Source organism: Bos mutus, chromosome 3 (genome assembly GCF_027580195.1).
Source record: "Bos mutus isolate GX-2022 chromosome 3, NWIPB_WYAK_1.1, whole genome shotgun sequence".
Classification (NCBI taxonomy): Eukaryota; Metazoa; Chordata; class Mammalia; order Artiodactyla; family Bovidae; genus Bos; species Bos mutus.
Window position 1 is genome coordinate 91,334,291 of NC_091619.1, and position 13,501 is coordinate 91,347,791.

The 13,501-nt window shown below is 41.9% G+C and overlaps 1 protein-coding gene across 1 annotated transcript in view; it reads right to left on the bottom strand.

Moving 5' to 3' along the window:
* The window catches only part of ZYG11A (zyg-11 family member A, cell cycle regulator), a 66,027-nt gene that overhangs the window by 4,290 nt on the left and 48,236 nt on the right, over positions 1–13,501 (bottom strand). Inside the window, exons 6-13 of the mRNA XM_070368041.1 lie at positions 11,575–11,639; positions 10,946–11,045; positions 10,799–10,852; positions 5,998–6,159; positions 5,878–5,922; positions 3,517–3,711; positions 1,698–1,759; positions 1,055–1,152 (exon numbers count right to left, since the gene is read on the bottom strand). Coding sequence (XP_070224142.1) covers positions 1,055–1,152; positions 1,698–1,759; positions 3,517–3,711; positions 5,878–5,922; positions 5,998–6,159; positions 10,799–10,852; positions 10,946–11,045; positions 11,575–11,639 — 781 coding nt within the window. The remainder of the gene's footprint in view (positions 1–1,054; positions 1,153–1,697; positions 1,760–3,516; positions 3,712–5,877; positions 5,923–5,997; positions 6,160–10,798; positions 10,853–10,945; positions 11,046–11,574; positions 11,640–13,501) is intronic.

Below are 13,501 nucleotides of genomic sequence, written 5' to 3' on the forward strand. Positions count from 1 at the left end.
TCCACTGTAGGGGCCCAGGCTCAATATCTCCTGGGGGAATTAAGATCTCACATGCTGTGGGTGTAGCCAAAAATAAAGAGAAGTGTTAGGGCAAGCTCCTAAAAACCATTTTTCTCTATCAGTTCTTTCCTAATTATTCTGCCACTTTAGCTTTAGAATAATCTTCAGATTCCTCATCATTTACTGTATTCATTCACTTGAACTGTATTATATATGTGAATAGAAAAGAACTGAGGAGTATAATATGTCCATAATTATTTCAGTCTATAAATTATTTCCTAGAGTTTTTTGTACATAGGCCCCAATACTTGTTAAAGCTATTTTAAGATAGTTTATGCTTTTGATAGTTAAACATTTCATTAATTCTAAAAGTTATACCTTTAAGATTTTTCAGCATAAAATTAGTCTATAATCCTTTTTATAATACAAATTCTCTAATTCTTTTATACAGAATTAAAGTCTAGGATTCTTTTATAATACAAGCAAAAATTTTAGTAATAATCCTTAGCAAAGAAAAAAAGCCAAGAATTCCCAAGAGGAATTTAAAGCAACAAATGTGGAAAAACATTTAATTTCCTGAGAAACAACTCCTGACATCTGGCCCCCCAGTCTCCCACAAACCACTACAAAGAGGCAAATCTATGTATTACTTATAGGAAAGATAGTCTTATGATAAAATATTCAGTGACGAGAAAGCTATAGGATACCATGCACAGAATGAGCCCATTTTGTCTAAAAACATATGCACGTACAGTATATAATAACTATAGCATATATACAGAAAATTACCTGGAAGGATAGTTATAGTTAATGAACAGTGCTTGCCTGTGGGGAATAGGAGCAGGAGCACACTTTCACTTTCTATATTGCTTACCATCCATCCCCAAATAAATTATAATTCTGTAGCATTTTTTATACTAATACAAAAGCTTTTTAGTTTCTTCTTAAAAAGGGTTAAAATCAGGACATAAGAGAACAATTTTTCAAAATTCCATCTTGAACTTAATCCTTATACAAAAAAATAGCTAAAAAACAATTATTTTTAAATACATACGGTTTTTACTGCAGACATGATACATGGCCCATAGTGCCCAGAGCTGAACCTCTGGTTGAGAGAAGTTGCCAAGGAGCGGAAAAAATGCCTTGAAGGATCTAAATAAGTACAAAGAAGATATTTCTTCAGAACTCAGGCTAACATCAGGGATATAGTAATATTTTCAACATCCCCGCAGCCACTCCCAGAGTCAATTCTTCATTAAGACAGATGTATTGCTGAGCATATAATTGGAACTAGCATTTAAGATGGAGAAGGAAATGGCAACCCACTCCAGTGTTCTTGCCTGGAGAATCCCATGGACAGAGAAGCCTGGTAGGCTACAGTCCATGGGGTCGCACAGTCAGACACAACTGAATCGACTTAGCAGCAGCAGCAGCATTTAAGAAATTATATTCTGTGTTAGACACTATACATTCAAAAACTGATTCCACCCTCAATATTGCACACTGTCAGCTTCATTTTACAGATGACAAAAACTAAGTCTCAGAGATTTTCTTAAAGTGATTTTACAAGTATCACAAAGAAATCAGATTTGAATATAAGGCTATTTGATTCTAATATTTTATTATACCATGGCCTCTACAGAGTGAGGAGACTAAGGACAAGCTTTAAGAGAAGTACTACACCATGACGAAATTACCTGTAAGTAACCAAAGCTGTCATCTTACAACTTGAACTTGGCCATTTCTGGATGGTTGCATACTACACAAAAAGAGAAATCAAGATTCTAGTATTGTTTCATGTCATTTATAATTATATACATATGAAACAATATAAATTTTCAAAATTGAGGATTACTCAAATTTAGGTATACCTAACCAACCAACCATTAATTAGACAGCCATTATATATGTAGAATATGAAGAAAGTCATGTGGAAAACAATACACCAGAAAGGGACTTCTGTTTAAAGATGGAAGACTGAGCATGAATGGAACAGTACAACTGGTTTAAAAGAAGATAAACACACATGAAACAAAGCAGAAGAAAAATGGCAAATGATTTAATAGGTCTAGCACTGGGGAAGGTTAAAAAAAAAAAAAAACCATTTTGAACAGAACCCCTAACAGACCTAAAAACTGGGCATACAAAGTACTTCAGGAAGTGAGATTACAGGTAGGCTTAAAATAGGAGGACTGGTTGAAAGTACCAAGGAATCAAGACTACCAGATCTCCTCTACCACCCCTTACAAAAATGTTTGGACTGGGCAACCCCATGAACAATTGAGGTTGGAAGTACCATGCTAAAAACAGGGGGCTAAAGTGAAAAATACTAAATACTAAATGCTGAGGTGCCCCTGCCCTCAACTCTATCCTTCTATGGGTGTTTAGACTGTTGGAAGCCAACCTTATGATTTTCAATCAGGAGAATAGGAATTAAGCAAGGGAGGGAGGCAGGGAGAAAAAGAGGAAAGGAAGGAAGGAAGGAAGTAAAAGAGGAAGAAGGGATGGAGGAATGAAAAGGATAGAAAGAAATCTCCTAGAACTGAAGGAAAACAAGATTCCAGAGCAGTAAGTAGCCAGTGGAACAGATGAAAATAAACTCATATCAAGGCACATCACTGAGATTTCCAAACAATAAAGATAAAGATCTTAAAACTTCCAAAGAAAAATGGCACAGGACTTCTCAACAGTGATACCAAGAAATAACAATGGAGCAATGACCTAGAAATGTGAAAGGAAAGTATTTCAGTACTTGAGTTTTATATCCAGCCATCTGATCAACTAAAGGTGAATGTAAAATAAAGGTCTTTCAAATATAAAAGGTTTCAAATTCTTTTCTTACATCTCTTAAGAAGCTACTAGAGGATATGACCCAACAGAATGCGGGAGTATACCAAAGAATAGAAAGGTATGCAATCCAGGAAACAGGGAATCCAACATGAGAGAGCAAAGAGAATCTTCAGGACGACAGTAAAGGAACTTCCCGGGATCTAACAGATATACAAAATATATCTAACAGATGGAACAAAAACAGAGGCTTGGGAAATAAGCTGACGTGGACAGAATACATTTAAATGTACTGAAAGGAGACATATAGTTGGAGTATAAGAAAGGGTGTGCACTGGGAATTTTCATTTTCCTAAGTGGAAAATAAACTGACAATGTCTAAAACTACAAAGTCAGGCATACCAACATATGTTAGAGATAAGAAGGTAAACACCAAAAGAAACAGCTTTAAAAAGAGCTGAAAGTGGGAAACAGAAGGGAAATAACCTATATAAACTGCATGCTTAATTTTATAAAAGGGAAGTATCAGAAAGAATGCAGAAAATGTTAATAGAGGTTAGCTTTGGGTGGTAAGGTGTGGATGATTTATAATGTTTTGTTTATATTCTTCTCTATCTTTCCCATTTTCTACAATTAACACATATTTCAAAAACTCTTATGATCTAGAAAAATAAGTTTTCTGCAAGAAGAGATGACTCTGGATTTTGTAAAGAGGAACAGTTCTTATACCAGATCCTGGAGAAGCGCTGTCCTCTGGAGGTCACAGGATATCCAGGGCTGTTTGTCAGATGTCAGGTGGGCTATGATGCCTGCAGCTAAATAGCTGACTTCCAAGTCCTTGCTATGGAGCAAGCTACTGATATGCTTTACCATATCTTCAGTAATCAGCTTGGGAAAGAGTTCTTTGACTTCAACCACGTTGTTCTATGGGGCAGATGGAGTAGAGAATATCAGGAATCGGTTCCTCTCCCTCTCTTACTGCTCAGCTCAGATACATATAAGAACACTCAGTCCCTGCTCCTCCCTCTGATTTAGCCTCACATCTACTACAAACCCATCCCCTTGATGATAAAGATGATTAGTAAGAACAAATCATTGAGGAAGCACTTACTAAGTGCCAGGCACTGCGCTTAGACTGAAATGTCTTTTTTATCTGCCTTATCTTACATCTTTTTTTATCTGCCTCATCTCATTTAATCTTTGATAGTCCTACAAAGTCTGACACTCAGACTAACTTGTCAGCTTCACATCGCTAACAACTGGTTGGAGTAGATTACAAATCCAGGTCTGACTCAAAAACTTAACATTCCTGGGGCCTGCTGTATGTTACGTCAGTTTTAACGGTAACAATGAAAGGCAGGTAGTAGTTTCATTATTTTATGTACTATATTAGTTTCTATGCTGTGTAACAAATTTAACACAAACTTGGTGGCTTAAAACAACACACATTTTTCCTCTCACAGTTTGTATGGGCCTTGCTTAGCTGGGTTTCACGAGCCTGCAGTCAAAGTGCTGGCTGGGCTGCATGCTCACATCGGGAGGCTCCAATGGGTGAGGTGGGGGTGGGGAGACTACTTTCAAGCTCACTCGGACTGTTGGTAGGATTCATTTCCTTGTGGCTGCAGGAATAAGAGTTTCTTGCTGGAGACAACATATCTCTTTCATTTGACTTTTCCTGAGTTGTATCTATAATAAATTAAAAATAGCAGGGGACTTTAACTGGTAGTACAGTGGCTAGGGGGGCTTCCCAGGTGGGCACCAGTGCTAAAGAACCTGCATGCCATTGTAGAAGAGACATGGGTTCGATCCCTGGGTTGGTAAGATCCCCTGGAGGAGGGCACAGCAACCCACTCCAGTATTCTTCCCTGGAGAATTCCATGGACAGGAGTCTAGCAGGCTAGTCCATAGGGTCAAAAAGAGTCAGACATGACTGAAGCGACTTAGCACGAACACAAAGTGGTTAGAACTCTACACTTTCACTGCAGAGAGCAGTGATTCAATCCCTCGCTGGGAAATAAAGATTGCCCCATGCCATGTGGGACACAGACCCAAAAAAAATCTTTCCTTTGGGACTTCCCTGGTGGTCCAGTGGCTAAGACTCCACACTCGCAATGCATGGGGCCCAATTTTGATCCCGGGTCAGAGAATTAGACCCTACATGCTGCAACTAAGAGTCTGCATACTACAACTAGATTCCGCAAGGCCACAACTACACATCTGGCACGCCACAATGAAGATCCCACATGCCATAAATAAGACCGAGCACGGTCAAATAAATATATATTTTAAAAATATCAAATAAAGTGCCTTCCCAAGTTCTGTGAGCCATTCTAGCAAATTACCAACCTGAGGAAGGGGTTGTGGAATCCCTCAACTTAAAGTCAATCAGAAGCAGGAGTAGCTCTGGACTTAACAGTTGGCAACTAAAGTGGAGGCAGACTTGTGGAACTGAGCTTTTCAGGATCTGATGCTAATGCCTGACAGTCAGTGACAGAATTTAGCTGAATCGAACTGTAGGACATCTAGCTGGTGTCAGAGAACTGGAGAAGTGGTTGTTGGAAAACACCCCAGATTGTATAACCTGCTTTTGACCAGTGAGACATTAGAAAATCTGACATAAGCAGAAACTGAAGAAGCATTTGTGCAGTGGACTTGCTGTCTACCACTGCCCTGAAACCGCCAAGTGAGGAAGCTCATACAGACACCAGGCCCAGCTAACAACCTGCACCAACTGCCAGAGGTCAGAGTCAGATCATCCTGGAGCACCTAGGTCTAGCTCAGCCACTGATGGACGACGGCAGTGACATGAGTAACCACATAAGACCAGCAGAAGTGCACAGCTGAGCTGAGTTCAAACTGCTGACCCACAGATTCACAAGTAAATAAAATGGATGCTGTTTTAAGCTGTAGTTTGTTTACAGCAATAGCTGACTCATATATAATGGTATTTACTTTATAGAGATGGTGTGAAGATCAAACAAGTTAATGTAAACTGCTTACAAAAGTGCCTAGCACATAGTAGGTAACACATAAGTGTTAGTTTTCTTATTGTTTAATTAATTACAATTAATTCAAAACAATTCACCTTACCAAAAGACCAAGTACTTTGCTTTGTATTGCTGTCTCTGAAAAAGTCTGTGAAAAGAATATACAGGTTATTGTATCATGAAGAAAATAACTTTACAGATAAACTCAATCCTGTCTTCCCACCTCCAAGACTTGGATGAAGATCGCCAATCCTTGATTCTCAATAAAGTGCCTACAAACAGCCGGAGACTGTTCTGTAAGATTCCAAAGTGCTTTCAAAGTAAACAAGAGGGTGACGTCATCTAGATTCTCAGCAGTCTTCTGTTTTACTATTGCTAGAAGTTCCTAAAAAAGAAAAAGAGAGTTAGACACGCTGGTGACTGACTCAAATGTTTCCAATATAAGGAAAGCAATGGTTAAGAAAAGTTTTTAGAATCAAACCGAGGTTCTAAACCCAGTTTGACCACTTAATAGCTTTGGTTCCTACCTTCTCTCTGTAAAATGAGTTACCCCTATTTCCTAGGGTTTTTGTGAGGTTCAAAAGAAAAAAATATTAAATTTTAATAATCACTTAATCTAGTTTGTCATGCTTGTTAATAAACCTCATAATCAAGTACATATTAGCTATTCCATTATTCATGTGTTAAGAGTATCTAGTCAACACCTTTTGGAAGGCAGGCACATATTCAGGTAAGAGAGACAGATTAAAAAAAAAAAGATAATTGGTTTTTCTCAAGTAAATAAAAGAATTTTAAGATTTGGTAAATGCTCTGAAGGAAACACCTAAAAGCCTAAGAATTTTCTTTAGAAAAGGTGTGAGAAACCTCCAAATGTAACAGCAGCCTTCCCAAAGTGTGATGGGCCCTTCCCTCCCCCATCCCTGGCACCAGCCATCTAGGGAGGGGCTGCTGCACCACCCTGCACCTCTCTGCACGAAGCGACACAGACCCCTGGTCCATGCCTGCCGCCTACCCACCGCACAGCTGGGCAGGCTAGAGCTCCACTCTGGGGACACTCGCACCTGGGCCACCTCATCAGTCACGAGCTGACCAGTGAAGTCAGTATGGGCTGAACCCACAGTGCCCCTGCCTCAGACAGCAATCCCAGGGATGGGTGTGTCAACTGCCTCCACGTAGCCACTGTGGTCTCCACTGCTTGTGCGCCTTGTGCTTCGCCCCAACCAGAGTTACAACATGCTGGAGTGATCTGGAAGTTCTTCAGACCTGGCCGCTTTCTGATGTCGCACTGTTCTGCTCAGAGTGTTGTGGCAGCAAGGCAGGGGCAAGCTATAGCAACCCCGCTCAGCCATCAGTTGGCACAACGTGGGCCCCTCTCCTGAAGCGAGCAACTGTCAACATTCGACCATTAGTGATCCTGCTCAGCCACTGGTCAGTGCCAAGTGAGCCCCTCTCCCCTCCTGTATATAAAAGGAGTCCAAATCTTATCTCAGTTACGATTGGGTAAGATGGGTTTGGTTCTTTTAAAAATAATTTTCTTAATATTTATTTATTGGGCAATATCAAGTCTTAGTTGCTGCATGCAGGACCTCTGTTGCACCATGAGGGCTCTTTGAGGCACAAGGACCTTCTAAGTGGTGCCAGGCCTCACTGATTGCCGTATGCTGGCTTAGTTGCTCCACAGCATGTGGGATCTTAGTTCCCTGAGCAGGGACTGAACCCACTTCCTCTGCACTGCAAGGCGGATTCTTAACCACTGGACCACCAGGGGAGTGGTGGTCCCTGGGGCAAGATGGCTTCTGAGACACTAGTCTGCCATCTTCTTGGTCTGCTAGTTATCTAATTAAAATAATTATTTTCTGTTCCATCAACTCATCTCCTGATTGGCCTGCTGTGTGGCAAACAGAATAAACTTGTGCTTGCACTCAATAACACATACAAAGGTACTATCTAAACTGAGACCAGAATAAAAAGAGGATAAGGCAGCTAAGCAAGGAATGAGGACACAGGGAATGGGGGGAGGGGAGTGGGGAGATATTCTAGAGGAAAAACCGTCTGTTCTATGCCACTGAGCAGGTTACTGTGGCTAGAGGATAACACTAGTATTATAATCGTATGTCCTAACATCTTGAAAAAACTAACAGATTCCAACATACCATTTCATATTAGAATATTTCTAGATCAAAGTTGAGCTAGTATTTATGCTTTCTTTCAAACATGCCAGACTATCATGTAAAAGGAAAGAGACAGCCATTTCCACAAGGGACCTAGTATCAGATCCTTTGTTCTTGAGGTCAGGTCATGGTGAGGTAAGGTGTTTCTGTAAATCTCCACCAACAAATATTATTCTCCGTCCTAACAAGAAAGGGCTAGGTCCCTAGGCAAAAACTTCAGCCTTTGAGGTCCAGATCCTGGCTGAAGAAGCAGATCTCAGTTGGCAACTCCCTCAGGGCCATGTCCCCAGACCCTGTCCAGCCATCATCAATGAGAAGCCAGGAGCCCAACTGGCCTTCAGGCTCCTCAGGCCACCTGTATGGTGGGGGCCAGGTCCCGCCAACTGCATCCTATGCTGACTGCCACTGCCATTAGGTCAAGAGGTAGAGACAGGGGAGAGGTTCACCGCTGCCTCAAGGCCTGGGCAAAGTCAAATAGGTGGCCTTGGCGAGGGTTCTGGAGCCCTGCAGGACACAGCCCCCAGCCTGTTCCCTGAGCCTCCCAGCTTACCCAAGGGCCCAAGGCCAGGTAAGCTGGAGGTCCCCAGGGAGAAGACCCCAATCCACCTTTTACCTCACTCTCCCGATGACCACCACTCCACTGACTGTTTGCTGAATAGGCCCGTTAACAGTCACTCATTGACAGTTGGTTGCTTGTGGGAGGGGCCTGGTGCAAACCAATGGTTGAGCAGGACCACTAATGGTCACTCATTGACAGCTGGTTGCCTGTGGGAGGGACCTGGTGCCAACCAATGGCTGAGCAGGACCAATAATGGTCACTTATTGACAGTTGGCCGCTTGTGGGAGGGCCCACTGCAGCACCAATCAATGGCTGGTAACAGGGTGTACAGTAATAGTACACAGTGATGGCCACGTGCTAAGATCTGTGCTTGGCAGCACTCTGTTATAATTCCACCTCAAATATTTTATACAGTCAAGAGAGAATATATCTAGAGAATTCACAAAAATAAAGCTGCAAGACCTGAAAGTGTAATACAGCATGGCTGTGCACAGCCCTCAGCATGCAGCCAGTGCTGTAGCCATTAGCCCCCACTTTCTCCCTTACCAGACTATGGTTACCAAAAGACTATTAAAGGTTGCTCAGGCACCGGTTGGTGGTGAAGTGGGCCCCTCCCTAAACTCAGCAACTGTCAGCGAGTGACCCTTAGTGATCCTGCTCAGTTACTGGTCGGCAGGGCAATAGGCCCCTCCTACAAGCAAGCAACTGCCAATGAGCGACCATTCAACCAATGGCAGGCAGAGTGGTGGTCGTCCTGTGCAGAGTGAGGTAAGAGGTGGATCTCTGCCTCCTCCCTGGAGCCTCCAGCTCACCCAGCCGTGCATCAGTGGGGGGCCCAGAGAACAGGCTGAGGCCTGTGTTCTACAGAGACACAGAACCCTTGCCAAGGCCACACACTGGCAGAGCCAGGCCCTGAGGTGATGGCCCTCTCCCCCATCCCTGCCTCTGTGATCTAATAGCAGTGGCAGTCTGTATAGGATGCAGTTTGTGGGACCTAGCCCCTACCACTTGGACAGCCTGAGGAGCTGAGGAATGGCTGGGTCTAGGGCACCTGGCTCCCTAAGAGATGCCAACTGGGCAGGGTCTGGAGACCTGGCCCTGAGGGAGATGCCAACTAAGATGCACCTTTTCAGCCAGGCCTGGACACTGGCAAGAGAACCCAGATTGGGTGCTGGACAATGCTTTGTGGCACGGTAACTGACCCCTGCAGGGACCCCCGCCTCATAGCTAGACTTGGATCTTGGAGGGTGAAATTTTTGCCTAGGGACCTTGCCCTTTCTTATAAAACAGAGTAACATTTGTTGGTGGAGTTTTAAAGAAACTTCGCTACCTCACCATGACCTGACCTCAAGAACAAAGGATCTGACACCAAGAAGGCTGCAACAACTAACCATGAAGAATTGATGCTTTTGAACTGTGGTGTTGGAGAACACTCTTTAGAGTCCCTTGGACTGCAAGGAGATCAAACCAGTCAATCCTAAAGGAAATCAGTCCTGAATATGCATTGGAAGGACTAATGCTGAAGCTGAAACTCCAATACTTTGGCTACCTGATGCGAAGAACTGACTCACTGGAAAAGATGCTGATGCTGGGAAGATGGAAGGCAGGAAGAGAAGGGGGTGACAGAGGATTAGATGGTTGGATGGCATCACTGACTTGATGGACATGAATCTGAGTAAGCTCCAGGTGTTGGTGATGGACAAGGAGCCTGGAGTATTGCAGTCCATGGGGTCACAGAGTTGGACACAACTGAGCGACTGAACTGAACTGAACGGACAGCAGCAGAATCAGGAGGTAACATCTAAAATTGATAAATCAATAAACTGTAGTACTTCCTTGGTGGTACAGTGCTTAAGAATCCACCTTCCAATGCAGGGGACATGGATCCAATCTCTGGTGGTGGTGGAGAGCTGTGAGTACACTAAGATCTCACATGCCATGGAAAAACTAAGCCTGCACACTGCAACTAGAGAACCCAAGTGCTCTAGAGCCCAAATGCCACAATTCCTGAGGCTGAGATCCATAACAAGAAAACCCCCACAGCACATGCCGCAACTAGAGAATGCTCACAGTGCAACGAAGGCAGCACAGCCAAAACAAAAAACAGCTGCAGTTATAAGCATTTCATTTAGAAATATGGAGGTAAATACCAGAAGAAACAGCTATTGAAGAGTAGAGAATAGCTTCTTCTGGGTAGCAGGTCCCACAGACTGTTCATTTTATAATACTTTTAAACTGTTCTTAATTTTTTAAACTGTTACTTTTATTGAAAAGTTCTAAAAGTGACAACCTACCTTAACTGCCATGAAAACCTCCTCTTTGAGTTGTGCAATTTGCTCAGGTGAGAGCTAGAAACAAAAAAGCAGAAAGTAAAATGTTTCAAATTCTATCACTGCTCCGCTATGACTAGAGAAAGAGGTCTGCATTTAGCAACCACATACCTGCAGGGCTAGAATAGAGGTTATGCTCACTGCCATGGCTTGCATCTTGGGACTTTCATGCTTACCAAGCCATCTCATAACAAACTTGGCAGCATCGAACCTAAAAAACAGTATTTTTCTCACAATAAACGTGGTAAACTATACATGAGAAGTTAAGAAATCACTCAGCCTCCCCAGCAAATCCTGTTTAAAAATACTTGTGGACTTATAAAGACTCAGCTATGAAAACCAAGAGTGTTTGGCAAAAAGAAGAGAAGAAAAGAGTATGCAAAAAGGTAGAGAAAGGCTTCCGTGGTGGCTCAGTGGTAAAGAATCCACCTGCCAATGCGGAAGACACAGGTTTGATCCCTGATCCAGGAAGATCTGCCATGCATAAGGATAATGGAAGAGCTAGAACCTGATTCGATATTTAACCCTCTAGCACCTAGGTTATCACTCACTGCCCGGAAATGGACTCACACTTTGTGAGACAACATTTATAACTACAGTACTTCTGAACAGAACATTCTCCCCAAACGCTTTATCGCAGCCTCAGTCAGACCCCTGCTAGGCTAATAACCAAAAGACAACAAAGCTCAGAATAATACTGGTCAGTACCCCAAAATTAGATCACCTAATTTTATACTTGCCTGTCGAATGGAACATCCATAAGAATCCTGGAATTGGTTAAGGAGAGAAGACAATTCTTCTGTAACTTTAAGGGAATAAAGAAAAATAATTATGAGCAAATGTACACCCATTCTAAACAAAGGTTCTAAGCATTTGGAAGCTTCTAAGCTTTTCTTATTTAACGCCCACTACATACCTGGTCCTTTCCAAGTTCTTCATTCAATCTTACTATTTTTTTTTTTATAGTTTTTTAAATTTATTTTTTACTGAAGTATAGTTGGTTTATATAGTTTCTGGTATCAATCTTACTATTAAACTCTAAACATTTACCTTTGCCCAAAGAGTAATCTTCCTCCTTTCTGGCAGAGAGGGAGTCTCCGTTCCCCCTGAACCCTAGAAGGATCTATGTGGGAAGCTGCCTGCCTGTGCGTCAATCTAAACCAATTCCTAGAAGCCTGGCCCAGCTAATGAATGACTATGTCTGAACCAGATCTCATAACTAACTGTGACAGAGCTTCTACTTTCTATCTACGACTAGTAGGAACTGAACTAGGAGAGAGAAAAGGACTTCTAGGAAAGCTATAGGAATAAAAAATTGTAACATCTCTTTGAAAGACCATGAGTAGGCCAGTGGCATGTACTGCCGTGACAGCAGCATAGTGTATTAAGCAGGGGGAGCAAACCTGAAATGCCAACAGGAACTAGGCAGTAACATAAACAAATGAAGACGGCAGAATGCAAAACAACAGGGCAGCGGGAGGAATTATGGCAAACTGGACAATTCAGGCCCTTTTATGGTGGCAGTTATTAATCAGCTCCAACTAATGATGGCCATGTAGGAATTCAGACTGAATTGAGAAGGATCATCCAATTTTTCAAGAAAAAGTGGAAATACAGATTTCTTTTAAGTGAGGAAAGATCATGTTACTGTAATTTTAATAGACTGATTCCCATTTTAACTTTAAGTATACATTTCAATCAGATCTGACACATTTATAAATATTATGTATAACTTTACCCACCACCACAATCAACATAAAAAATACTTCCATTACCCTGAAAAGTTCCACTGTGACACTTTCCACTCCATTCCCAACTTGCAAATTTCAACCCCAGAAAATCATACTGTCATTAATTAGTCTTTTCTAAGATTTCACATAAAGTCATACAGTATCTATTTTATCATGTCTAGCTTATTTTGCTCAGCATAGAATGTTTTTTGAGATTCATCCACGTGGCATGTATCAGTACTTCACTTCTTTTTATCACCAAGTAGTATTTCCTTATATGAATATACCATTATTGGTTTATCTATTCACCTGTTGCTACACATTAAGTTTTCGGTTTGGGAGGATAATGAATAAAGACATTATGGGCATTTGTGTATGCCATCATATGGCTACATAATTTCATTTCTCCGAGTGAAATAACTGTGTAGTATGAAAGGTATATCTCTAACTTTCAAAGAAATTACCAGACTGTTGGATTGGTTTTATCATTTTTCATTCTTAACATCAGCATATGAGAATTTCAGTTTCTGTACACTTTTGTCAACACCTGATACTGTCACTTTTTAAATTTCAACCAATCTAGGGGGTGTGCAGTGTTATCTATGAGGCTATCTATGCTGTGAGGCTGTGGTGTGTACTCAGTCATGTCCAACTCTTTGCAGCCCCATGGATTGTAGCCTGCCAGGCTCCTCTGTCCATGGGATTTTCCAGGCAAGTATACTGGAGTGGGGTGTCATTTTCTACTCCAGAGGATCTTCCAGACCCAGGGATTAAACCCGTGTCTCTTGCATCTCCTGCACTGGTAGGCAGATTCCTTACCACTAGTGCCACCCAGGAAGCCCACCTAAGTGTGCAGTGGTATCTAAATGTGCTTTTAATTTGCATTTCCCTGATAGATAAAGATACTGAGCATCTTTTCAAGTGCTCATTTGTCACC